Source organism: Ammospiza nelsoni, chromosome 5 (genome assembly GCF_027579445.1).
Source record: "Ammospiza nelsoni isolate bAmmNel1 chromosome 5, bAmmNel1.pri, whole genome shotgun sequence".
NCBI lineage: Eukaryota > Metazoa > Chordata > Aves > Passeriformes > Passerellidae > Ammospiza > Ammospiza nelsoni.
The window spans coordinates 3,646,419-3,674,390 of record NC_080637.1 but is presented as its reverse complement, the minus strand read 5'-3'; the positions used below and the strand labels follow the sequence as shown (position 1 = coordinate 3,674,390).

General features: G+C 43.4%; 2 protein-coding genes across 2 annotated transcripts; both read right to left on the bottom strand.

Moving 5' to 3' along the window:
- Positions 1–2: 2 nt before the first annotated feature.
- Positions 3–26,777, bottom strand: LOC132073710 (endonuclease domain-containing 1 protein-like). Its single transcript, XM_059472923.1, has 4 exons — positions 26,673–26,777; positions 5,191–5,332; positions 2,233–2,551; positions 3–1,118 (listed from the first exon to the last, which is right to left on the bottom strand). The coding sequence occupies exons 3-4, from the start codon at positions 2,515–2,517 to the stop codon at positions 573–575; spliced, it is 831 nt and encodes a 276-aa protein (XP_059328906.1). The 5' UTR covers positions 2,518–2,551; positions 5,191–5,332; positions 26,673–26,777; the 3' UTR covers positions 3–572.
- Positions 15,065–17,912, bottom strand: LOC132073053 (endonuclease domain-containing 1 protein-like). Its single transcript, XM_059471742.1, has 2 exons — positions 17,628–17,912; positions 15,065–15,604 (listed from the first exon to the last, which is right to left on the bottom strand). The coding sequence occupies exons 1-2, from the start codon at positions 17,910–17,912 to the stop codon at positions 15,065–15,067; spliced, it is 825 nt and encodes a 274-aa protein (XP_059327725.1).
- Positions 26,778–27,972: the final 1,195 nt, after the last annotated feature.

Genomic DNA, 27,972 nt, shown 5'->3' with positions numbered 1-27,972 from the left:
TAACAGCATCTTAAGTATGGGGGAGGGAACATGGGGAGGATACAAACTTGGACCAATGGTGAGACAGCTGGGGGGGGCACAAGGCGGGGTACACATCATGACATCCAGTGGGACACAACAGGGGAGGGGAGCAGGCCAAGCAGAGCAATAGGTATTCCAGGGGTCCAGGATGGACACAGAAGTTTCTGGAAACAAAGATAGGGTTTCTGTGAAGGACAAAGGATGAGGGCAGGGTCTCCCTGAGTGGCAGGGAAGATTCTGAAATAAGGGGTTGGTCTTTAGGTAGATGGACAGGGGAATGGGTGGACATTGCTCAGGAACAAACCAATATGTATGGGGTACAACTGGAACAAATAAATTCGAACTTATAACACCACAATTTCATAACAAAGAAACTTACTAGCACGGGACAGGGCTTGGAGCCACCAAGGATAGTGGAAGGTGTCCCTGCTCATGGCCCAGGAGCTGAGACTACAGGGACGGTCTTTGAAATTCCTTGAAACCGAAACCTTTCTGTGGTTCTATGACATATAGCAAAAGCTCCATGGCCTGTTCCAGCCAGGATGTGAGGCTTATTCTCGGGGACAGTCACTGTCAAACAGAGAAACCTGTCCCCTCCCATAGAGCTCAGTTAACGTGTCCTCCAGCTCTCCCAGTGTGAGGAGCTGAACCTGGTTCCTGTCGTTCTCAGCGATGACCGCCCAAGCCTTTATGTAGTTTTTGTCCACCACGCAGCAGGCAGCTGACCAGAGGTGGCTGGGTTTATTAACCCTCCCCTTGGCAATGTAGTTGTTCCCAGGCACAGCACCCACAATGACATAGGTGGTTTTGCAGTCCTGGGTCCTCCTGATCATTGTTTGCTGCTCGTAGTTGTTCCAGGCGCCGCCGTTGAGTTTCTCATCCTGGGGCACTATGTTGGTGAGGGTGAAGGTGGCCACCCTGCTGCTGTAGTCATCGTGGTGGCCATTGGGGTTCAAATGGCCCCGGTTCAAACCTGTCAGGTTCTTGTAATCATGAAGGATAGCCTGGCTCTGGCTGAGTTTCTCTAAGGTGACATTGTATTGATTTAAGAGTGTCCACTCTTTCTCCATAGTTTTGGGATAAGTTGGGCCAATCAGCTTCACAGAAAATAAAAAGAAAAAGGTGTTAGTACTGGGGATGAGCATAATTGAACAGATTTCCCTAGAGCAGAAGTGTCTGAGTGTCAAGATCCTGTTTTTTGTCTGCTCCTGATGTGGTACAATACCAGATTAGTTGCTTGAGTTCCTGTGAGGAACTCAAAGTGCAATCAAACTGCAAATATTTTTTTTGTTTCAGAAATTAATTTCACATTTAGTGCATTATATTTAGCTCTCCTTTGGAACACTACATATGAGTTTCTTCTGTGGTTCATTTTCACCTAAATCAATCCTGCCCCTCTGTCCTTAGCAATGACATTAATTTCCTCTCTTTGTGCCCATTATTTGATTGGCCTGTTTTCCTAAAGTCCTGAAGTTTGACTGAAAGATATCCGGGAGATCTCTGTTGGTTTTGGAGTTCTGTCTGTCTGCTGGATCCTCCTAGACCATGCCTGGGCCAAAGGTGCTCTGGGGTCACTGCCCATGGATGGAGATCACACCCTTGTGACTGGACCAACACTGACGCTGCTCACTTTGCACTGCCTGAAATGTCCCTCCAGAGATCCCTCCCCAGTTAACCTGACCCTCTCATCTCCGGTGCCTTTTCCCTCAAGGCTTTGTCCCTGAGCCATCTCACCCCTTTTCAGTTTCTCCTCACTTCTCTCACACCAATCACAAAGCCTGTTTGACACTTCACTGGGAGCAGATAAGCTCTGCCAGGGATGCAGAACAGCTCAGGGCAAAGTGGGGATCAGATCCCAGCAGGACTGTTGGTCCCTCACGTTTTGCCTCTCCTGGATGTCTTTTCCCCATCACTTGGTGAGCCAGCAGAGCAGGGCACAGGGAGGGGAAGCATTTGACTTTGTCATGTCATGCCAAGTAATGTGATTTGCTGTTCCTGTCAGGTGAAGGCAGAGAGCTGGGCACCTTTGGGATGTGATTCATCTCATGCTCCTGCTCATGTCTCAGGTGCATCAGAGGGATCATGTGATGAACAAGTTTGAAGTAAAATGAGGAGAATCCTGTCCAGTGGGTCCATTTGCATGTGTATAGTGGGTTTGTACAAAATAGAAATGGTTATTGTAATACTGCTCTCTGTAAGAGAGACACTCACCTGAGGCTCAACCAGCCAAGTTTTAGGTCTTTTGCCTGGTCCAGGTTGGTAGATGTAAGCAGAGTAGACAGGAATACGCATCTTCCTGTCATACAGGGTGGCAAAGTAGTACTGGTTCTTGTAGCGCTGGCAGATCCAGGCTGGTTTCTGTGGCTCCAGGGCTTCATTTGGGGGGATCTCCCGGAAAAAAAACTGAGGACATGAAGTTTCAAAGGACTTCACCACCTCGCTGTGTCCCAGCCAGAGGCAGCTGGCCAACACCTGCAGCAGCAGCAGCCCCAGCATGGTGGCAGGATTTCAGTGAAGGGCTCTTGCTCCCCTGGAAGGAAAATGCAGAAAGAGGGGATATGAGAGACCAAGGAGGGGGTAACTTCTGTCCTCCTAGATATGGAAAAATCATCAATGCCATGGGGTTGTGCAGGGAGATGACTGGGGATAAAAGGATAGTGTTACAGGAGAAAATACATTTGCTCCTCCCTGTATGAAACACAGTCAGCATACCTGGCCTCCCACACATAAGGAGGACTAAATCTAAGGTGAGCCTAAACAGCAGGTGGAGTGGAGTGGAGACACCATGGCCAGGCTCTGTCAAAACCCTTGCAGAGGAGACACCTTGGTGGCGTTTTCTAGCTGATAATCTGCGTGACAACTGAAAACCATAGGAGACAAATTAAAATGTCCTGCTGCTGAATCAGCAACCATAGCAAAATTCCTCTCCTTGGACTGACGCACATGCCCATCCCAAGGTTACTGCAGGTACTTACTGAGATATCCACCCCCGAGGCATGAGAGCCTCTCACTGAAAAACATGTATGATTACATGCAAACATCATCTAAATGTAAAGAAATAGTATAAAAGTGAATTTAAAATGGAGAGAAGTGATGGAAGACTCCATTGTAACTTCTGGAGTCAACTGATGGGATGAACCTGCCTTCTCTCCCTTAGAGATGCCTATTGGGTAAGAATCCTACTTTAAGCATGCTGAATGATTACCTCAAGCCAGCTTTTGCTGAGGAGTATATTGTTCTGAATTAATATCTCACTTTGAATATCTCTTTGCAGTCAGGTACTTTCACTGGCAAGCCTCAAACCTCAACCTGTCACAGTTTTATTAATAGTGTTATTCTGTAAACAGTTAAAGTGAGTCCTTCAGAGGGAGTGGCAGTTTCTGGTGGTGGATAAACTTGTGCAGACCCAGGAGGGCTTTCTCTGGTTGGTGTGTGACCCTGAACAAGTCAGTCAAACGCTCCAACCCAGAGAACTGCTCAGTGAAGGGTCCCTACCACAGGACACCAACAGGCCGAGAAGGGTTTTGGCTTTCATGTGGCAGTAACAGGGTGAACACACACTGAAGGTTTGAGTACATCTCCCTTTTTCACATGAGAGGATGAAATCTGAAATGGGTTTTAGGTGCCCTGAGGAGGCAATGGTGGGGGCATAGTCTGTCTGAGGGGTGTTCCAAACCTACCCAATGCCTAAACAGCTCTCAAAGCAAAGTTATCATGGAACTGAGATATGGCACTGGGACAAGGTCACCTTTTCCAGCCTATTACAGTTGAGCTCAGAGCTCAGCTTTGCACTGGCATTGGAGAAAAAAAACCCTTTGACAAAACAGGGCTGGGAAGCCCCTATTTCCAAACATGATCTCATAGAATCACAGAAGATGCTGAGTTGGAATGGACTCATCAGGATCATTGGGTCCAACTTCTGGCCCTGCCCAGGACAGCCCCAGAAATCCAACCATGTTCCTGAGAGTGTTGTACAAACACATTTTGTACTCAGGCAGGTGTGGTGATGTGACCACTTCCCAGGGGAGTCTGTTTCAGGACTCAACCACTTTCTGGGTGAAAAACTTCTTCGTGATATCCAGCTTAAATCTTCCCTGACTCAGTTTCAGGCCATTCTCAGTCCCTCCTGCTCTCAGCACCTTCCCACAGCACACACCTGCAGCTGGGCACGGACTCTGCTCAGCCCCTGCCATGCTCAGCTGGGCTTTAATCTCATGGGCCATTGGGCAGGCAAAGAACAGCAATGCTGCACTGCCTACAGCTCTCTGGCCCCATCCAGGTTCACACAGACACTCAGCTCTTCCAGTCAGACCCAACACTGAACCCCAAATCATCCACCTGGGCTCCTGCCTCTCAGCTGACATTGGGGTATTATTACATATACTCTTGGCTCTGATGCAAGACATCTGGTCCTTTTCCTCTTTAGCAATCCTGCATCAGTAAGCTGGAAACTAAGAACTCTTTAGCAACCCTGTGACCAGTAAGCTGGAAACTGAGAACAGGAAGAACAAGTGGTGACTTTTTACAGTACTCTGCAGAACATGCCCACAGCTGCCCCAAATCAAGTAGACAACTTCCTGAAAAGTCCTTTTGTATGACCCCCTCCACAAGCTTAAAATGTATTTAGCTGACTTAATGTCTAACTTAATATCAGATATATAGAAACCAGCCTACCGTGGGAAGGAGTGGCACAGGATTCTGCTTGAGCCCCAAAGTGGCAGAGGAGTCTCAAATGCCTCTGCTGCAGTCTCAGACTGGCTGTTTCTATATGATCTCCAAGTAGGCAGAGCTGTTAGGTTTCCCACAGTGTTTAGAGGGTGTTTGTCCAGGAGTTCAGCCACCTGTGTTTGTCCAGAGGCCTCTTACAAGGTCCTGGATGGAGTTTTAGTGCTCAATAAACTCACCCCTCCTTCTTATTAACAGTTTGATGTTAATTTTCCAGGTGATTTGGCTTGAAATTCTTTCCCAGATCATTCCTTCTGCCCTCCTTTACAGAAAGTGCTAAAGAGCTGCAAAATTCAGTGCATGCATAAACTCTCCTTGCTCCTTGGAGAGCAGATGTTGGAACTCAGCAACTCCAGCCTAGGCTTTGCCTATATGTATTTATTCCAAAGCTCAGGAAAGTCCTGAAATTTTGGAGTAAATGGTGAGAAAGGGGAAAGAGCTTACCTTGAAGCAGAGTCTCAGAACAGGCAGCTGAAGAGTTCCTTTCTTCTTCTCCCTGGAGAAACACTTGGCTGATCCCTCAGGAGTCCCAGTGCAATATATACCTGGTCATAAATCTGTCCGTTGTCATAAACAGGGAATTTCACTGAAAAGAAAGGTTTTCTGTTATTATTCAAGGATATTTGTTCATGACCACCCTGAAGTGGGGTGACAGTTGCTATTTGCAATTTCCTCAGGATTTCTCCCAGGTTCTTGCAGCATCATGTGTCAGGGGAAAATAACTGGGTCTGGTGACTTATCTGTTCATTTCCTCATTCCCCAGGAATGGGGACCTACATGTGTTTCTGTTCCTGGCAGAACATCTCTTGTGGCATGAGACTGACTGGCCTGTCTCTGAGTACACCCAGATGTTCACAGTCTGCTCTTCTGCAGCCTCTCAGAACACAGTTAGTAGGGTCAGGCTGCATATTTTCCCTTGCCTGATTGCAAAGGCTTTGTAAGAGCCCTTATTCATGCAAAGCTGGGAAGGCTCTGGGAGACCTTAGAGCTCCTTCAGTACCTGAGAGTGGTTCACGTGGAGAGGAGCTTTTGAGAAAGGTTTGGAGTGACAGGACAACAGGGAGCAGCTCTAAACTGACAGAAGGCAGAGCTAGATTAGATGTTAGGATTAGATTTTAGTCTCTAAAAGAGCAGGCTCAGGGCACTCTACAGTTGCCTGAAAGGAGGTTGTAAATGGGGTTGAAATTGGTCTCTTCTACCATGCCAGTAGTAGAGGACTAGAGGAAAAGGCTTTAAGATGAGACAGGGGAAATTCATATTAGATGTTAGAAAAAGCACTTTCAACTGTTGTGTTGTCAAACAATGGAAAAGGTTGCCAAGAGAGGTGCTGGAGTCACCATCCCTGGAGATGTTTCAGTGGCATTTAGATTTGGCACTTGGTGATATGGATTAGTGGTTTAAGGTTTACAGTGGTATTGCTGAGAGGATGGTGTGACAGGATGACCTTTGAGGTCTATTTCAACCTTGAATTCTGTCATTCAGTAATTCTGTGAAACTGATTCCTTCTTCTTTTTTGCTTCCCAAGTATTTCACAAGCTTGCTGTGGAGGACAGGGCATTTCTAGGTACTGCCAGGGATAAAGGTCCCCAGGACAGCCCAAGGAGGTGATGGAGGTGGGATTCATGGAGTTGGTCAATCATTCATAGTTCCAGAGCCTGGAAAGCTGAAGCAGTGGACATGGGATGAGCAGGAATGAGGATGAGTGTGGTCTCAAGCCCCAGCCAGTGTGCAGAGGTAGGTGAGTGAGGCTGGGGCTTGGAGCACAAGCCATACGAAGAGCGACTGAGGGAGCTGGGGTTGTTCAGCCTGGAGAAAAGGAGACTCAGGGGCGACCTCATCGCTCTCTACAGCTTCCTGAAGGGTGGCTGTGGTGAGCTGGGGGTCGGTCTCTTTCTCCGGGCGACAACGGATAGAACAAGAGGACACAGTCTCAAGTTGCGTCAAGCGAGATGTAAGTTAGAATTAAGAAGGAAATATTTCACAGAAAGAGTGGTCAGATACTGGAATCATTTACCCAGTGAGGTGGTGGAGTCATCATCCCTTGAAGAATTCAAAAAAAGACTGGATGTGGCACTTGCTGCCATGATCTAGTTTAACAGTTAGAACATCGACTGGACTTGATGATCTTATAGGTCTCTTCCAGTCTTGAACTTCTGTGATTCTGTGATTCTGTGAGTCAGAGGCAGCCCCTGAGGTACTGGAATGTCATTCAGCCTGAAATAGCACTGATGTCCTGGGAACTGTGACATTGTTGGTAGTAGAAATTTCAGCAAGAAGGAACTTGTGGTTTATACATGAGATGACCCTACAAACCAGCACTGCAGCAAATATTTTTTATTGTGAACTACTCAGGAACTAAATGATCTGTCCTGTGATGATCTTTTGATTATGACATTGAATACTGTTGGGATCTATAAAATTAGAGGGTTTTGAGAAAGTGGTAAAAAAGACAGGCTTCAGACAGCAGATTTGTGAACATTGCTAATGCAGCACAAAAGTTTTCTAAGCTGTAGTGCAGACGTGAGAAATAGAACAATAGGCCTATGTGATTTGCCCTTTTAGGTTGCAACAAGTTTATTTAGTGTATTTCTTTAGAAGGTTAATGTGAATGAGTCTCTGTGCTTTGTCTCTCATAAACGAGCCAGTGTGTTAGAGAATAGGTCTCTGTTGTGTTAACTACAGTTACGTGTGTTTCATATGATTAAATAGAATTATTGTCAATATGTTTTTGCTCTATGTGTGATTGGCTGAAACTTGGACTGAGATGGCTTTATGCTATGCTGTAACATTACGTTTCCTTGGCATTCTATTTGAATCAGCGAGCTGTTCACATCTTTTGTCTCCATTGTCATAACAATGTACTGAGACTGAGCTTGCAATAAACAGCTCACGACACTGATTCTTGTGTCTCGTCTCTGTTCATAGTTGTATATAAGCTGCTGACAGCAAAATGGTGCTTCGTGTGAGGATGATAAAGCTAGACGAAGAAAAAAAGAAAATCTTAGAAAAACCCGGCCATCAGAGACCCAAGTGTTAATCAAGAGAAATATTTCATCTTCTCCTTGTTTGCATCTTATGTGTTTGTAAGTAATTCTTTCTAGGAGCTCCTGAGTTACAAAAATAAATCATTTATCTAAAACAGAATAAAATTTTTTTACCAACTTGAGAAAATTTTACAAGGTAAAAGACGTTCAGATATCTCAAAAACTGAACTGAAAGATTTACTCATTTAGGTGAAAACAAACACTCAAAATATAAATTTACAGTCTGCTTTTACCTTTGATTTTTGAGATCAAATAAACTAGAAAATCTATAATTTATTCTCTCTCAAAAAAAACCAAGAATGTAAGCAAACTTATCCCTGCCTCCAAAGCTTTGCTGGAGTGTCTCAAACAAACTGACAGTAACCAAGACAGTTCTGAACCACAAAACAAAATATCTTGCTCAGACTCTTTAAATCCAAGTGAAATTGAGCCTGCGTCCCTCTCTGAGAAGATTCCAACTTTCAGTCTAGGTGATTCTCTCCCTCCTGATTAATCCAGTGCTTCTCCCAGAAATGCTAGCTGCGTCCCGTCCTCCGAAAACTGAGAACCAGAACAGCTTTTAGATTAAGTCATATCCTCTATCTATCTCCCCCGAGTCTCTCTGTGTCCCTTCAGCAGAAAATAATCTCTCTATCACCCCTCCAAAAAATGATGAACTCTTTCCATGTCAAGAAAAGTGTTCAGAATTTTGGTTGTGTTCCAAGAACATAAGAGTTTGTAAAATTTGTTTGAAAGCAAGTGCAAGCTGTGCAGACAAGAGAGATGTGAATTTGCAGAAGTTTTGTGATAAAAAAATTATGTGTTCTGAAATTGTACAAGCAATGACAGCTGAAACTAGTTTAGAGTTTGTTTTGTCTTGTCAGGGAGATGTAGAAGTCGCTCCTGTCACTGTTTTCCCTTTTTGAAAAGACAACCCCTCAGATTCGGTTCAAGCAAGTAGAGTGCTTTGTGATTCAGAGAGTTCTTTTTTGGTAAATTGTTCAAATAAGCCTCTACCAAGTTTTTCTGTTGTTCACAAGACAAGGCAAAGAAGAAGACAAATGCGGCAAGCAGCAGCCAGGAATTGAGCCAAACTAGAGAGACTCTGCCCAGACAGAAGTTTGAAAAAAAGAGCAAGAGATTTTCGAAAAGTTTTTGAAAAGAAACAAGCTGAGATTTTAAAGAATTTGAAATCTATTTCTTTTGCTGTTGAGAGAAAAGATAAGATGTTAAATTCTCAGTCTGATGTTAGCTGTTCTCCAGCTGAATCTCCACAAACAAAAAGACTTTGTGAAACATGCCATTGTTCTTTAGAAATTATCAAAAGTACAAACCCAAAGTTGCTTTCCCAGAAGAGTTTCAATTTTAGCTTTTCTCCACAACCCAAAGAACACGCCCTTTGCCCAGCCCCTCTTAGCAGAGTTTCAGAGAGAGCGTAGTCTCTCAATGATGCCTCTGCCAAGAATTCAGAGTCTTCTCCTGCCCACAGAGTTCCCGACAAACTTTGTTGCTACAGCACCCTCCCTGCCAAGAATTCAGATACTAGCAAAGTTCCCAAAACAGCTACTGTCAGTGAAATTGTCTATTCCCCTGAATCAGAAAAAGCATTGATGAAAGATAGAAATAAAATGTAAACTACAATTAGACAAGGTGAAGCAAAATCCTATAGTTCTTTTTTAGATAGATTAACTCAAGCAGTTGAAAAGCGATGCCCAGATGAACAAGTCCATTCCTATATTATTCAAACCTTGCTTTTGTAAATGCTAATGATAAATGTAGAAAAATTATTTCAACTTTGCCTGATCAGCCTCCAACCATTACACAGATGCTAACAGCTTGCAGCAGACTTATGAGCCCACAAAATCTTGCAAATTTACAAGTCAATGATTTAAGTAAAACATTAGAAGATATTTCGACACAATAAATAGATAAATTTGAAAAGCTTTTAGAAAAGCAAGCAAAGATTTAAGAAAATTCTGTTAGCACAGTGCAGTTGAACTCTGAGAAAAAGCGTCATTTCTTTGCTTGTTGTAAACCTAATCATGTTAAAAAAAGATTGTCATGTGTAAACATTCTAGCCAAAACAACTTTCTACCTGTCATAACATATAGTTGTCATAATGTATATAATTTGCTAATATTTTGTTGTACAAGTTTTGTCTTCAGTTCAACAGAAGTTTCCAAGATCCATTATTCTACACTCCAAAGATGATTTGCTCATCACAGCTCCAATGCAGAGAGAGGTGAAACCAACCCATGCTTGTCTTATAACTGAAATCCAAAATAGTAGACTAGACATTTCTACAACAAAGATCCAAAGCTGCGACATCAACTCTTCAAAGACGACAAGCTCATCACTGCATTCCAGAAAAGCCTTTCTTTTTCGCAGTTTTAAGAGAAAAGATGCAACTTTGTGGTCTCATTTTTCAGTGAGACCCTTCTGAGCCAGATCCTTTGTTAATAATAAATTAGATTTTTCCTCCCTACAAGTTTCCAAAGACTATTTTCACAGTTTTAGAAATAGTTACACACATTGTAATTAAAGCCGGAACCAGATTGTTAACTTTAGCAAGCCAAGAATTTTCAGTTATCTATTTACCATTGAAAAAAGATGACCTTAATTAGGCAATGCAAAATTCTGATAATTTACAATATGCATTCTTAAGTTTCCCAAGTGTTTGTTCTGTTCACTACCCAGCTCACAAACTATTGCAAGCAAAATTGAGTTTCTGAGAAAAACCCAAATTAAGTGAAAAACCTTTAAATGCAGTAACCTTCTTCAATGATAGCTCTAACGAAAGTCACAAATCAGTTGTAACTTAGTTAAATCAAAAAACTAATGCTTAAGAGTCCAACATTCAAATAGTAGAAAAGTCTCCTCAAATTGTTGAGCTTACTGCTGTAGTTCAAGCTTTTCAGCTTTTCCCTCAACCTTTTAATTTAATCACAGATTCTGCTTATGTTGCTAATGTAGTTAAGAGATTAGAAGAGTCAATTTTAAAAGATGTTAGTAATGAAACTTTATATTGTTAGCTTTCATGTCTTTTTACAACTTTGCAATATAGAACTAATCTATATTTTGTTTCTCACATCAGAGCTCATTCTTCACTTCCTAGATTTTTAGTAAAAAGAAATGCAAGAGCAGACAAACTGACAATGATTATTTCAAACACTTTGCCAAACATTTTTAAACAAGCAAAATTGAGTCATGCTTTTTTCCACCAAAACGCACAAGCACTTGTGCGAATGTTTCAAATCTCTAAAATTCAAGCTAGAGCTATCGTCAGTACTTGCCCTGGCTGTCAGCTTGTTCAACCTCCTGTTTCTACAAAAACTGTCAACCCACGGTTTGCAAAGTCTGCAGTTGTAGCAAACAGACATCACTAAATACCCTTCCTTTAGTAAATTTAAAAATATTCCTGTCTCAGTAGACATGTTCTCTAGTGCAAATTTTACCTCTCTTCACACAGGTGAAACAAACAATCACACCTATCATCATTTTCTGGAAGCTTTTGCTTCATTGAGTGTACCCCAAGAAGTAAAAACTGACAATAGTCCAGCATATATATCTCAAAAATTAGCCACGTTTCTAAACAAATAGAGTGTTCGTCACATCTTTAGTATTCCTCACTCTCCCACAAGCCAAGAAATTATTTAAAGAGCACATCAAACATTAAAACGCATTTTAAATCAACAGAGAGGGGGAGTTGAGGTCACACCACAGATGAGGCTGAACAAAGCTTTGTATATTTGTATGTTTTTAATTTTCTAAACAGTTCGAGGGCAGAACCTGATCCACCAATCTTTAGGTACTTTTAAAATAACACACAGGCAAAACTGAAAGAAAATCCTTCTGTTTTAATTAGAAACCCTGAATCTGGACAAATTGAAGGTCCTTTTCGATTAATAATCAGGGGCAAAGTGTATGCTTCTGTCTCTACAGGTGCTGGAATTAAGCGGGTCCCTGCCAAAAACATCAAACCATATTGCACCTCAGAACCTGTTGACAAGCCCAGAACCAAGGAAGCAAGTACGCAGACGTGAGCTGAATCGAAGGATCCCGGGTCTCGCCTGACGTTCTTTGTGCCTGATGTTCTTTGTGCATCGGTGGAACCCGTAAACTCTGATTTTGTGTTAATGTTATTTATGAGTATGCCAATTGTATGCTGAATGTTTGTTTAACAGAGCTGATTTTTGGCAAATGTTTAGGTTTTTGTTTCTGTGGAGAGCAAAATTTTAAAATTGATATTTATGTAAAGATACTGCCAAAATTTAGCTCATGAAAAAGATGGAGCAAATGCAAGTTGTATGTTGGTATTGGTGGATTTTAATTTTTTTTTGTCGTGTAGATTTGCCTGTGGAACAACCGAAAACAAATGTTTGGGTGACCTTAGCCAAGGCAGCTGGCTCAGATATTATATGTTTGTCTAATTCAGAACCAGAAAAACCTGTCTGGTTAGTGTGCCAGTAAAAGAGTTGCCTTTAGTCAAAAAACAATCCAATAGCAAGCCAAGTAGAATTGACAATAGAAACAATCCCTCATTGAATTGGAACGTTTGGTCCAAAAAGCTTCCCAAGGCAGCATCTGAACCTCAAGAATTAGAAATCCTTAGTTCTTTAACAATGGATTTTTGTTTTACTTTCATAACTAGTACTTGGCGAAAAGGTGATGCTCCAAAGTACAATGTTACTCCCCATTATTTTGCATACAGAAATTTGAGTATTTGGTGTAGTTTTTCAAATAGTTGAGATGTGCTTTCTGAAGCTGACCAATATCCACGGCAATTGCCGGAGGGATATTGGTTCATTTGTGGAGACAGAGCTTAGCAAGGCATTCCAGCACACCTTAAAGTGGCCCTTGTAGCATTGAGATGCTCACTACAATTGCACCCACAGCTAAAGCAGTCATGAAAAAGAAACAAAGGAGAACAAGAGCTGTTCCTCATTATGAGGAGAACTGCCAGAGTGATTTCAGGCCTTAGAAAGCTGCAAGAAAAGTTTCAGTAAGTATATTTTTACCCCAATTAGCTTCAGCAGTGGCATTGAAATTATTAGATCAGGTTAGATGTTAGCTGAGCAAACAAGCTAGTGCCACAACCTCTGCAATTAGTGATATGTTAACCAACGTTGATAGTGTTAGACATGCTACTCTTCAAAATAGAGCAACAATTGATTTTCTTTTACTGGCACAGAAGCATAGTTGTGAAGAAATTGAAAGATTGTGTTGTATGAATTTGTCCGATCATTCTGAATCCATTCACAAAAGCATACAAAAACTGAAAGATTTGACAGCCCAAATTAAAGAAGATAGTAGTTCCTAGCTAGATGATGTGTTTCAAGAATAGAGCTTTGCACCTTGGCTAAGGCAACTTTGCAAGATAAGTCTTTATGTATTAGGTGTTCTGTAGTGATATTGGTAGTAATTCCCTGCATACTTCAGTGTGTGCAGCTAATGATGAACAAAACAGTAGAGAAGTTTTTGTCATACAATAGAGAGAATTAAGAAGTAGAAGCACAGAAAGTGTTCAAAATCTCATGAAAATAGTAGACGAAATTGTAGAGATAGGAGAAAGTTTTGAGTTAAGACCCTAGACTTGAGAAGAGTTTTTTGAACAAGGACTTGTAACTATTGTCAGACGTGATTCATATCTCTTTCACTGACTAGGCCTTCACAGCATTAAGTTGCTGTGCTGTAACATAGCAATGCTTAAGGTCAGCAAGAATAAGCCTCCAGCAGATAGTAAACAAAAATTTTATAATAGGGCTATAAAACGCAAGTAGTAAACGACATGAGTATGAAGGTTTCTTTTTAATTCAACAGAAAAAGGGAATTGTTGGGATTCATAAAATTAGAGGGTTTTGTGAAAGTGGCAAAAAAGTCAGGCTTCAGACAGCAGATTTGTGAACATTGCTAATGCAGCAGAAAAAGTTTTCTAAGCTGTAGTGCAGACGTGAGAAATAGAACAATAGGCCTATGTGATTTGCCCTTTTAGGTTGCAACAAGTTTATTTAGTGTATTTCTTTAGAAGGTTAATGTGAATGAGTCTCTGTGCTTTGTCTCTCATAAACGAGCCAGTGTGTTAGAGAATAAGTCTCTGTTGTGTTAACTACAGTTACGTGTGTTTCATATGATTAAATAGAATTATTGTCAATATGTTTTTGCTCTATGTGTGATTGGCTGAAACTTGGACTGAGATGGCTTTATGCTATGCTGTAACATTACTTTTCCCTGCATTCTATTTGAATCAGCGAGCTGTTCACATCTTTTGTCTCCATTGTCATAACAATGTACTGAGACTGAGCTTGCAATAAACAGCTCACGACACTGATTCTTGTGTCTCGTCTCTGTTCATAGTTGTATATAAGCTGCTGACAGCAGAATACATTGAATACATTGAATACATTGAATATATTGAACATATTTCACCAAATCAGTTCCCTGTACTTTTGCGGAAAAGCTTCAGAAGCAGGGCAGAGAATTAAGGTATCCAAACAGTGCATCACAGAAATTTATCTTTGGCTGCTCAAAGCTTCCTTTATATCTAATGCCTCATCCTGCCTGCCTGATACCACAGGTGCTGCTCTCAAGGTACAGTTTCAAAAGAAAGCAAACAAAAGCATGCCTCAGGATCACATTATCATTGAATTGTTGAGTGTGGGAGGGACCACTCCAAATCTTCTAGTCCATTTTCTTGGTCAAGGAGGGTTATCTAGAGCAGGTTGTCCAGAATCTTGTCCTTGCACCTGGAGTGCTGTGTCCAGGTCTGGGGTCCACAACAAGAGAAGGACAAAAAATGTACTGGAGTGGAGTCCAGTGGAGGCCACGAAGATGTTTCATGGTCTGGAACATCTCTGTTCTGGAGACAGGCTGAGACAGCTGAGTGTGCTCAGCCTTGACAAGAAAAGGCTGTGGAGAGAAGTTCAATCCCCTTCCACTACCTAGAAGTTCACCAAGAGATCTGAGAGGGATTTTGGATAAGGGCATGGAGTGACAGGACAAGAGAGAATGGTTTCACACTGACAAAGGGCAGGGTTACAAGAGATGTTCGGGAGAAATTCTGTACTGAGGGGGTGGGGAGGCCCTGTCACAGAGTGAGCAGAGAAGCTGTGGCTGTCCCATCCCTGGAAGTGTTGGATGGGGCTTGGAGCAACCTGGTGTAGTGGAAGGTGTCACTGCGCAGGGAAAGGGATGGAAGAAGATGATCTTTGAAATCCCATAACACACAAAGCATTCTGTGATTCTAATGGCATGTGGGAAAAGCTCATGAGCCTTTTCCACCCAGGATATGAGGTTTGTTAGGGGGGACAGGCACTGTGGAACAGAGAAACCTGTCCCCTCCCGTAGAGCTGGGTCAAGTTGGCCTCCAGTTGTGCTCGCGTGAGGTTCTGCACCCGGTTCATGTTGTTTCCAGCAATGGCTGCCCAAGTCTTCATGGTGGTGCTGGTCTGGCAGCAGGCAGCTGACCAGATGTGGCTGGGCACATTAACCCTGTTTTTGGAGATGTAGGTGTTCCCAGGCACAGCACCCGTGATCACGTAGGTCCTTGTACAGCCCTGGGTATTCCGAGCCATCGTTTGGTTCTCGTAGTCTTTCCACTGGCCTTTGTTGAGTGTGCTGTTCTGGGGCACTATGTTGGTGAGGGTGAAGGTAGCTGTCTTGTTGTTGTTGCCACTTTGGTGGCCACTGGGGCTCAAGTGACCACGGTCCAAACCATGGAGGTTTTTGTAGTCTTGGTTGATAGCCTGACTCTGGCCAATTTGCTGTGGAGTGATCTTGTATCGATTACAGATGGACATCTCTTTATCCATATCCATGGAATAAGCTGAGTTGATCAGCTTGAGAGGGTAAGAAGAGGAAAAGGTGTCAGTACTGAGGATGCATGTAATGAAACAGATTTCCATGGAGCAGAAGGCTCTGATGCTCAAAATTCAATGTTTTGTCATCTCAGTGTAGGAAAATGTATGACTCTGAGAAAAATCATACACATGCCCCTCCTGCATGAATACAAGAGCTTTAAAGAGAAAGTAGCTCAGAATCTGACTGCTCTCAGTTGCACTTGTGACCTTTGTGATCCAGCCTGCAGCCTGTGCTGGGAGCATGGATGGATGCATGAGACAAGGAGCATTTTCCCTCCTAGGATTGAAGTTGATTTTGGCGAGAGACCTTCCCTGCCAAATCTGCTTCCCTTTCCTCCCATCTCCACAGCCCAAATATGCCCAGGACTCTCCCTGGATCCTCTCACGCCACACTGTGATCCTGTGATTTTGCAATTCTGCGATTCTGTGATTTTATGTGGGGTTGCTACAGGTGCACCCCGTCCTGGAACACCAGAGGTTGTCTCCTGTAACCCCATACACAGGGAGAAGTGTCAGGAAATCAGTCCTGGAGCTGAGGTTTCCCTGGGAGGGCTGCAGTTCATTCACGGATGAACAGTTTTGCTCAGTAAGCAAAAAGATCTCAATTTGAACGTAATCTGTTACAGCAATGCTGGGAATGTGTCTCAGAACTGATCTGGGCCAGGGAGAATTTTCTGCAGCATCATTGGTATGAAATAAAAAAACATCAGCTTCTGAGAGGAGCCTTTACTCCCAAAAGAGTCCTGGGGAAACTAAATACTCCAAAAATTCCTTTGGAGAAAGTTACTAAAATTAAAGGTTTTTCAGGTATCCTGTGTCCAGCGTGTAGGAAGAAAAGACCAGTGATGGGTTTGGGGCATGCTGGTCTGGAGGCACATGGCCTGTCCCATGCAGGGGGTTTGGATTGAGATGATATTTAAGTTTCCTTTCAACACATACCACTCTATGATTCTACAAAAAGACAGTTTTTTTCCCTCCCTAATGTGGAGACTGCAATGGTGCAAGACCAAATTAGTTCCTCATGTTCATGTGAGTAACAAGTGCAAATGGTTATTTTTTTCATATCTTCAATATCTTGTTGTTCATTTTTAATGAAGCATATTTAGCCTTCCTCTGGAACTGGACATTAAGATCTTGCACATTTTCACTAAAATCTCTCCTCCTACTCTGCTCATAGAAAGGTCCTGAATGTGTTGTTCTTCTTTTCCTTAATTGATCTGGCCTGTCTTATTGAAGTTTGTCTTGAGGGACATTTGTCTCCTCTAGAGCTTGTGGAGTTCTGTCTGTCTGCTGGATCCTTCTGGACCAAGCCTGAGCCAAAGGTGCTCAGGGGTCACTGCCCATAGGTGGAGATCCCACCCTTGTGAATGGACCAACACTGATGCTCCTCCCTTTGCACTGCCTGAAATGTCCCTCCAGAAATCCCTGCACAGTTAACATGATCCTCTCATCTCCAGTGCCTTTTCCCTGAGGCTTTGTCCCTGGGCCATCTCACCCCTTCTCAGTTTCTCCTCACTTCTCTCACACCAGTCACAAAGCCTGTTTGACACTTCACTGGGGGCAGATAAGCTCTGCCAGGGATGCAGAACAGCTCAGGGCAAAGAGGAGATCACATCCCAGCAGGACTGTTGGTCCCTCAAGTTTTGCCTCTCCTGGATGTCTTTTCCCCATCACTTGGTCAGCCAGCAGAGCAGGGCACAGGGAGGGGAAGCATTTGACTTTGTCATGTCATGCCAAGTAATGTGATTTGCTGTTCCTGTCAGGTGAAGGCAGAGAGCTGGGCACCTTTGGGATGTGATTCATCTCATGCTCCTGCTCATGTCTCAGGTGCATCAGAGGAATCATGTGATGAACATGTTTGAAGGTCAATTACAAGAATCTTGTCCAGTGGGTCCATTTGCATGTGGGTAAGAGAAGTGGGAAGGAATAGAAAAGTTGGGTTGAGTGCTGCAGCTCATCTCTGAGTGCCTGGAGGGTGTTGTGCTGTAAGAGAGACACTCACCTGAGGCTCAGCATACCAGTCTGGAGATCTGCTTCCAGATCCAGGCTGGTAGATGTAAGCAGAGTACACTGGAATTCTCCTGTCTCTGTCGTACAGGGTGGCATAGTGATACGAGTTCCTGAAGTGCTGACAGATCCAGGCTGGGTTCTGTGGATTCAGGGCATTATTTGGGGGAATCCGTGCATAGAAGAACTGAGGACAAGTTGTAAAGGAGTTCACCACCTCGCTGTGTCCCAGCCAGAGGCAGCTGGCCAACACCTGCAGCAGCAGCAGCAGCCCCAGCATGGTGGCAGGATTTCAGTGAAGGGCTCTTGCTCTCTGGAAGGCAAATGCAGAGGGACACTCAGCTGGGAGAGCTGATAATGCACTGTGCAGGTGGGACATAGCTGGCAGAGGAGCTGACTATTCCCACTGCTCATTCATTGACAACTAAACTGGATTCATTTTCCTCCACTTCCAGAACTCCAGGAATGCAGCAATAACGTGTTGGTTGTTATAACCAGATACGGTTATGAAGTATCTCTCAAACGACTCCTGAGGTCTATGAGCTCATGGATTTGCATTTCACTGGTTTTTAATAAAAATCTCTGCTCCAGTGCCTATTTACTGGATCTTCTCTGCATGTCGAGTTAGTGGAGGCACTGCCTACATGTTGCCCTTAGCTGTGTGCTTTCTGGATGAGAGATGTTTACTGAGCTCTGCTGCCCATTGATCCAATTCCCCTGTGGTCTGTTCCATAAGAAAAACCTCCATTTCTTCTACTTGTAAAAAATTCTCTTGGATCCTCCAGTCTTCTTACAGTTGTGAGATCAGAGAGTCCTACATGAAGTACTTTTGGTAAGTTTTCCATATCATGGCAAAAAAAAGACCTAACAGGATTTACAGCACTTTTTAGTGAAATTGTTTGGAAGTCTGGATCTGGCCTCTCCCAGTGGATGTTCTCCAGATTTCTCCCTCAGTTTTCTTTCTATCAGATGCTAAATGCAGCAGTCCAACCTCATGGTAAAACAGGGCAAGTTGGCAAGTAGGTGAGCAAATGCAGGGAAATGGAAACAGCTCTTATGACTGCAGTGGTGGAAAGAGGGGGTTTTGAACCAGAGGGCAGTACTGTTTCTACTTTAATGACTGGATGTGGCCCTCAGTGCCATGGTCTGCGTGACAAGGTGGTGATTGATCAAAGTTGTGACTTGATGATCTTGGACATCTTTTCCAACCTAAATGATGCTGTGATTCTACTGTAAAAAAAAAGAGATGTCATCAAAGCCTTCTTCTGAGTTTTCAGTCCCTGTGGAAAAAGAAAGTGAATAGCTGAAGAGATACTAAGTACATGGAGGGCTGCAGGTCTTCAGGGCAAAGTAAATCACAGAAGCCAAATGTACATGAGGAAACAAAATGCAAGAAACAGGAATGTCACTTGGACAGGTGGATTTGTGCTCTTCTGGACTGTTCTTCTTCAAGGGCAGCAAAGATCCCATGGCCACAGGCAGGATCTGTGAGTGAGGACAGAGAGGGAGTGTAGGTACCTCAAGGCCAGCACTCTTTACATCAGCCAGGGTGGTGATACATGCAGGTCTCACCTTACGTGCTAGGTGTGTTCATAGAATCACAGAAAGAATCGTGGAATGGTTTGCATTGGAAGGGACCTTAGGGATCATCCATTTCCAAACCCCCTGTTTTGACACCTTCCACTAGACCAGGTTGCTCAATGTCCAATCCACCCTGGCCTTCAACACTTCCAGGGATGGGGCATTCACATGGTCACCTTTGCCAGGTGTACAAATGAGAGTGAGCTTCAAGTGATGAGTAAAACACTGACCCAATCAGACCAAAGATTAGAGGTTCACAGAAAAAGCAACAGCTGCTTCTTCTGTTCTTCCCTTGTGTGCAGAAGTGACCCTAAAGCACCTCTGCTGTGCAGCTCTCCCTCAAGGAACATTTTCCATGTAAAAAATAGACCCCTTGTCCAGAGCCATATGAAAAGTATCAATTTTATGGAGAAAAGTGCAAGGAAAAGTAAGGATATAAAAGTTTGACTATGTTTCTAAATACCCCCCCCCCACCAAAAGACAGCAGATGTACATTATCCATTTTAAACAATTTTCCTCAAGCCTTTCTATGCAACACTCCAAATGCTGGCTCATGGCAATCCTTGAATTTTGGAGATAAATTATTCAATCAATTTTTTTTCCTCACAAGGATCAACAACTTTTTAAATATTATACAGTTCAGCTGAAAAAGTTGGTGTGGGATTTGGATATCTTTGGATATCTTTGGAGTTAATCTTACATTAACTCCATCAGACCAAGTGCCATGGTCCCTGTGCATGCAGAGCAGGTAACACTGAGGTGACAGAAAGGTCACCTCCTTGCCACCAATGAAGCACCACCCTGCTACTAACACTCACAGCTGAGAGCTGTTAGCCTCCCTGGGGTTACACTCTTTCAGTTTCCTTTGGCTTTGGAGACCAAAAATCAGTATATTATTTTCACTTTCAGATCCTCACGTGGCAAAACCTCTGAACTGCATAAGACAGAGGTAGTGAGCAGCTGCTGTCGGAGGCTACAAGCCAGGTTTTGAGCTAAATAGGGGATAAGAATGATATGAAGCAGACTCTGTGGAGGTAGGATGGTGTTTTTATCATGGCAATTGTCCTCCCTTACACAACTGGCTCAGCTGTAGGGGTGGTAGCTCCCACCCCTTGCCCTTGGGGAAGGTCACATTCGCACCTGAGGGTTTTCATCCCATCTGATGAGCCATGCATCAACTTCCCTGATGTGAGAGGCAGCTGAGAAGAGGTCATAAACCATCAAAGACCCCCTGAAGTGTCCTCAGACTCATTCCTGAGGCCTTCCACCAAAAGACTGAAAGCTCCCCCCCAGGTGAGGTACCTGGGCATTCCCACCCAGCCTGGGCATATTTGAACTCACTGGAGTTTTTGTTTGGGGGCTTTTCCCCTCACACCTGATGGATCAAAATTGTGACCATCACTTCAACCAACAGACATCAAAATAGCAACAATAAAATCTTGTCCCTGGATCCATGGGAGGTGAGGTCTTTCTACTCCTTTCTTTTTTTCCTTTATATGTTTTCTTAAGTGATATTTTAATCGATATATATATATATATATATATATATATATATATATATATAAACACACACACATATATATATATATATATAATCTCCATATATATATATTTATATGGAGATATATATATACAGATAGATATATATACAGATATATATATTATATGGATATATAGTATGGATATTAATAAAAATAATACCAACCAAAATTACTACATACCTACTTTCCATTGCAACCAAATTGTTCTAAAATAAACCCTTCTGTGTATATAAATATTCTGAAAAACACTGGTCATTGTTGTTTCATTCTAACCCACCCCAAGGGATCTATTACCAAGAACCTGGATTATCCTTCCCTTCTGGTCTCTCACACTCTGCAGTTGTTCCTCAGGTAAAATGGAAGTCCCAGCATATTAATGCAACTCTGGAGCCTGAATTCTGAATTTGTGGAATTTTCTTTCCACCATGCAGTGATAACAACACACTTCCTCATAAGCTATAGCAGCAGTCATAACTGCACTTCAATTTCAATCACATTTTGGTCTGTATACAAATTAACCCATGCTGTGGTTTCATACAGATACATTCTTAGGAGGATGAAACGCCTTTACTTATTAATACAACCTGCTTATAAAGCCTCCTTTGATTTTTTTTTCCCTGGAAAATGTTTGTGTATTAGGATTTCACCATGTATATGGACTCCTAAATGCTGTTGAGATTTGGCTGCTTTGAAATTGCTCTCTGATATGCTACCAAGGTGGTCTGAGGCAGGGAGCACACACCTTCAAAAAGGGATTCACACCTTGCAAAAGGGATTAAGACCTTGAGTTTAGCCTGGCCAAAGGGAGGCTGAAGGGCAGCCCAACAGCTGCCTACAGCTACTCAAAAGGTCAAGAACACCAAACCTGAGCTCTTTGTGGCAGAGCCAGGCACTGCAACAAAGGGCAGCACCCACAGACTGGCTTGGGAGGTTGCAGAGCAGGATAAAAATTGCCTCTAGGCACCTACTACAGCACTGGAACAGCTTGTTGGGAAATGACAAATGATGGATTGCAGAGGTGACTCAAGGCTCAGCCAGATGACAACAGCTGAATTAGAGTCCTGTGGCTGATGTTGCCAAACAGCATTTCTTTGATCCTGTGGTAGATATATCTCCCATCTTCTACCCCCATCCCACCCCACCCTGGCCTGCCACACTCAGATATTGCCGGGAAAATTATGTCAACACAGTCCAAATCCTCTAGTCCTGAGAGTTGTACTTTTAAGTCTTTCTATAGCCCAAAGTCATAAAAAACACATGACATACCTCAGAGAGCCAGGAAGAGGACCCACTTCCAGAATCCTGGTTCAGACTCTTCTGAGGGAAAGACAGCAACTAGATGAGAACCCAGCCACTCATCTCTTTCCTTTAGGAGAGACTGATCTTGTTCAACAGTGTCTGCACCAATTTGGTTCCTCTGCCAGCCATCCCCACACTCCAATAAATACAAGCTTTGCTGCTGCATGTTAGTTATGCCGAGGGTAATTAGCAGTTACGTCAGCATGGCTTCCAGTTTGACTGCTGGCTGACTGCACGTGGAAATGAGGCTGTTGATTGCAAGAGGAAATATGTCAGACCAGGCCTCAGAGGAGGAGCAGTCCTTGTGCTCAGGGCCTTTGGTCATCTCTGCTGGGCTTGGCATCCCCTGGAGCCCATGGACGTGGCAGGGAAGGGAGGGCCAGCTGTGTGCAGTGGGCAATGCTGATCAACCCTCACCTCTGAAGGTGCCACTCAGAGCTCACTGCCTCCAGCCAGAAAAGATGTGATAATGCTGTGTTGTAGGAGGTGGCAGACTCAAATCCTGGCCTAATTAAGAACATGTCTTCATTATAATGAGTTCACAAGAAACTGATCCTTGAGGACAGACTAACACAAGCAAACAGCTGTAGGAACTTGCTCCTTGCTCACCCCATCTAAATGACTTGTAGTCCCAGGAGCTCTGGTTTTGGCTAAGCAGGATTCACCCTGTTTAAGGGCTGGTTCTCAGCACTCCCTGTAGAGTCAATACAAGAGGAATATCCATGTTTCCAGGGCACAGCTTACATCTAGAAGATTAAGGGAATTGCACTCTAAAAGTGTTTCTTCCTCTCTGATGACCATGAGGATTCACAGAGGGCCAAGCTCTGACTTAGACATCCAACATTACATGACATGAGTCCTGATTTATGTTGCCATCTCTAAATCCATGATGTCTATATCACGTTACTTAGCCAAAGCATAACAGAAAAATACAAAAGCCATCCATTTCCAAAGCCCTTTCCTTTGGGACAGACCTTCAGAGCAAACAGCCTCCCCTCATTCATTTTCTTGATGTGTCAATCCAGCAGGAATTTCAGGGGAGTTTTGTAACCTGTGTGGGAGGATGTTTTCTTGAGAGCATAACAAACAAATAATCAGCAGAGCAAGGAACAGGAGGGAAGGATGCACTTCATGGAATTCAGTCTGAGTGTTCTCAGACCAAGATGGTTTCACGTGATTGTGGAAGACGACAGAGGATAACGAACTGAGATTATTTTTCTTACTTCCTGGCAGGGTTAGCTGTGTGTTTTAAGCCTTACTCAAGCCCAAAAGAGCAGATACAAGATCACCTGGTCTGAAAATGAGCTCATGCTAAACTGGCCATGAACTAGATGCAAATTTGGGTTCTTGAGAAGTGAAGTCAAAAGTTTTTTGTACAGGTGACTTGCTCTGAGTCAGACCTCCTGCTGGACTGAGAACCAGCTCATGGATGCAATGAAGCAAGTCAAGAGTCACCTTAGGCCTTCTCTGGGCTCCCCTTGTGATCCAGCCTTAGTCTGCAACACTCCTCTTCCATCTCAAACAGGTGACCTCTGGGGGGACCTGTGATGCTTCCTTTGTGACTTGGTTTTCTGCTGCAGATACCATTTCATGGGACATGACCATTGCCAATGGGCTGTGTGAGAAAATCCTGAGTCTGGATGCTATGGATGCCCAATATTTTGCTCCTTTTCACTCAGAAAGATCCAGAGAACAAGATAATGGTAAAAATATACCTCTGCCCATAACAAGCATCTGTGGAAATTTTAAATGGGTATTTCCAGCACTAGGTCAACAAGATGTGATGAGTCACAAAATGTGGTAAGCAAACTCAGAATTTCCTTTGTTTTGTGGGATTCTGCCTCGATGTGGTTCTGGAAGTGTTGTACATGGGCAGCATCTCATTTCCCAAGTAGGAGAGAGAGGAATGGGAACATGGAGTAGGGTGGATGGGTTTGCAGGTGTAGCTTGGAACAGGATGAGAAAATCAGCCATAAGAATAGGCAAATGCTTCAGTGGTGAGCCAAGATTTTCCTCAAACCAAATCAGACAGGAACCTATCAGGGAAAAGCAAAAACCTGCATGTAGCCATCTCAGACCTCACCTCAGCCATCTCTTGGACAATGAAGGCACTTCCCTAGAACAAAACCTTCCCACCAGGGGCTGAGTGCCAGGTCTCAGCTCTCAGTGAGGGATATTTTCTGGGGCAGGGGAGGCAGCTGATGAGGTTAGGGAAGTGCTGGGCAGCAGTACCCACAGCCCAGCTATAGGTCTAAGGAGAGGCTGTTTCATTCTTGAGAAACAAAAGCAAAAGCATTGCTGTCACAAGTAAGGAAACTGGCCCAGCAAAACTGGTTTACAGGAGATGAATTGAAATCCAGACTGACTGATTAGAGGCAGATCCCATAACAATGAAATTTTGCAGAGCTTTTGAGGTGTTTGTGCTGGTTTAACCTCTGGGGTTAGACCACACCTGGTTGCCCTCACTGGAGCTCTTGGTTACCTTGGTAGAAAATGTCAGTCACCAGTTCTGCTACAGGCTGTTGTGCCTGGACAATGCAAGAGCAAATATTACCATCATAATTTGGGTATGGGGAACCCTAAACCAGAAACTCATCAACCTCAAGGTGGAGGTACTGAATACAAAGACATGGATTTGATCCAATTGTCCTGTGGGAAACCTTGGATACAACATGAAGCTCAGGATGGAGCCAATCTGGATGGAGCAGTCTGATCCAGCACTGGTGATAGATCTGCTGAAAGGATCTCAATTATCTTAGAGGTCTTTTCCAGCCTAAATGATTCTATGATCCTAAAAAAACCCCTTTCTGGTTACAGAGGTTGGTGCAGAGGTTTCACTTCTGAGAATGGTGGGGAGAAGGAGTTGGTGTTAGTCAAGTCCAGCCTCAAATGTCAAAAGGCAAATCTTTATGCAACCATTGGTTTTGTGAAAAAAAAAAAAAAAAAAGAGTGCAGAATTATTCAAAATAATACCAAAATGCAGGTCAACGTGGGCAAAGCTGGAGCAATAAGAAGATTGAAAATACCAGGTTTAGCACTCAGTTTCTATGTGCTGGTTCTTGTTTTTCAGTCGGCTGCAGATCAAAATCACAGAAATCAGCACAAAATGCAATGGTTGATACTTTCATGGTTTTTATAACAACTGTTTCTTATAAATTCAGAGCTGCTATTGTCAGCCCCAACAGAAGATCTTGGGAGGCTGTACTACAGGAAACACAGTGCTGAGAACACCACCCTTTCTTCTCATACCACTGTCACACTTGTTCCTCAGTATTATAATCATAGAATCATATAAGGGTTTGAATTGAAAGGGAACTTCAAGATTATTTCATTCCAATCCCCTTCCATGGGCAGGGACACCTTTGAGAAGGTGAGATTTCTCTAAGCCCCATCTAACCTGGCCTTGGACACTTCCAGGGATCCAGGGGCAGCCACAGCTTCTCTGGGTAACCCGTGCCAGGGCCTGCCCACCCTCACAGGGAAAAATTTCTTCCCAATATCCCACTTAAGCCTGCCTTCCGGCAGTGGGAAGCCATTCCCCTTTGTCTTGTACCTCCAGGCCCTTGTCCAACATCCCTTTCCATCTCTCCTGGAGCCTTCTCTTCTCCAGACTGAACACTCCCAACTCTCTCAGACTGTCTCCAGAGCAGAGGTGTTCCAGCCCTCCATCCATTCCCTGCGGATGCATTATTTGGAAGGGACGATGAGGTTAGTGGCACAAACTTGCCATTAAAGTCCATGCAATTATTTAATATCAACCTTTCAAAGCATTGTTTTTCTGCAGGATTAAAACAGGGAACACCCCTCTTTATTGTAACCTAGGGCAACTGCTCAGCCAGATTATTCCATTACAGAGCTCTGCTCTCCTAAAGATCACAGGTGCCCTGCAGCTACTTGGGCATTATCTGTTAGTGCTTTTACCATGACATCTTCTGCTAATTTGAGATTCTTTCTCTGTGTGTTATATTGTGTATTGAACTTTAGTTTTTACTCTTGGAAATCACTCAAATGTTCAGAAAACAGAGGAACAGACATAAAGGTATTATTTACTCTCAAACTACTCCTTTATTCTCCAAATTATTTTCATTTAGCATCTATTCAGGCAGCTCATCTTTAAAAGGTTGCAGGCTTTTTATCCTCAGTCATCCAAAGTAACCTGCAGAAACAACCTGTCCCAAAGATAAGGAAATAACATTTAGTAAAGGCAGGTAAAAACTTAAAACTTTTATTGGTCTCTCTGTCAGAGACTGACTTTGCTGTAGAAGACGAATTTCAGTGTGCTACAAACACTCCAATTAATATATTTCAATTGCAATTTTGCAATTAATTGTAATAAAATTAGATGATTTTACCGATAAGCTTTGAGGAAAAAATAATATGCCAGTATGGAGAATTTCTTTGTCTACTTTCTGCCCGGTGATGTTCAAGGGCAAAACACACAAGGTATAAAAACTTCCAGACATTTTGTTGCCTGACTCTGTTCTTTGAAGAAACCTCACCATGAAAGTCCCGTCTTCCCAACCCCAAAGCTGACAGGCTTTCAGGAACTGACACCAGCAATAAAACACAAGGCGATCAAGTTTTACTTTCAAAAAGCCCCAACTATTTTTAGTACATACATTTCACTCCATCCTACCCAGAGCGCTGCAAAGATGTCGTGAGGAGAAGGAACAGAGCCAGGCCGCCACGTCATGTTGTGCAGATGGGGAAGAGGCTGGGGAAGAGGCTTTCCTGGAACCAGGGGTGCTTTTAGGCCATTTTTTTTTTTAAGGAGAAGCAGAAGAGTGTCAACAACCCTGGCACAGGAAGGGGGCTGCCTGTGCTAGACCGTGCTCAGCGATCGCGCGCAGGAAGTGGCGCAACTCTTCCCCGTTCGCGGCCGCTGCTGAGACCGCGGCGCCCTGGTTTTGGTTGGGGATTGACACTGGTAGGAAAATTAATCTGCAAACACCAGAGGTTTATGTCCAAAACAGAGACAGAGGAGTCCTTTTACTTTATTGGAAAAAAGGGAGAGGCCATGGGGCATTCCCCTGGGATCTCTCAAATTTTTGGAGGATGCAGCTTCCTTTTTATCCCAATTTCCTGGTGACATTTCTCTCTTTCTCCATTGGTACTTGAGAGGTACAGACTTCCCGATACGCCTGATACCAAAGATTTCCCAAAAATTTCTCTACAATATATAACCCTCCCTTTTAATTTTTAACTCTTATGTAATTTAGGGGTTTTTCTTCCCCACTGTTTCTTTCATCTCTCAATGTCTCATTTCATTTATTAGCAAACCTGAAGTTTATTTGCAAAAGCAAATAACTTTTTTCATTCATCAGTCAGTGGAATTCTTCCAACGGTTTCTTTTATCTTCCAGAGCTAGTTTTACCTACCAGCAGACCCACAGCTTGTTTGTAAAGACAAATCCACTATTCCTCTCAACATGAGCCCCATGAAGCAGCTGTATGGGATCCTTGCCTTGAAGCAGAAAACCTCTTTGTCTTTGCTGTGAGCCACTCCAGCCAGCAAGAGTTTCACTGGCAAAGCACAATGGTGTGTGCTCAACTTGTGAACACAAGTGAAATTCTTTGTGAGAAAAGTCAGGCTTGGTCTTCCTTTGGTTTGTCTCTGCTGTTATAAACAGCACCCTGCCAGCTGCAGGGTGGGAGCCTGGGTTTCCTGAGCTATGACCTCAGCTTTCACAGGTATGTGCCAAAGGACCATTGCAAACTCCTAAATCCTCTGCCTCAGCCTCCCTACCTTCGTATGACCAACATGAAGCACTTGGGAGCTTGTGAGTGTCCCACATGGCACAGCAGATTGTCCTGGAAAGGGCACTTAGCTCACCACCAACCTCCAGAAAAGTTCAATCCAGAATACACTGACCCTGGCAGCTGCCCATCCCTTCAACTCACAAAAAATTCTTTGTTGTAG

Coding starts and splice junctions, on each gene's coding strand:
- LOC132073053 (XM_059471742.1), bottom strand. CDS start 17,912: ATGCTGGGGCTGCTGCTGCTGCTGCAGGTGTTGGCCAGCTGCCTCTGG. Junction 15,605..17,627: donor ACTGGTATGCTGAGCCTCAG/GTGAGTGTCTCT, acceptor TACCCTCTCAAG/CTGATCAACTCAGCTTATTC.
- LOC132073710 (XM_059472923.1), bottom strand. CDS start 2,517: ATGCTGGGGCTGCTGCTGCTGCAGGTGTTGGCCAGCTGCCTCTGGCTG. Junction 1,119..2,232: donor CTTGGCTGGTTGAGCCTCAG/GTGAGTGTCTCT, acceptor TTTTCTGTGAAG/CTGATTGGCCCAACTTATCC.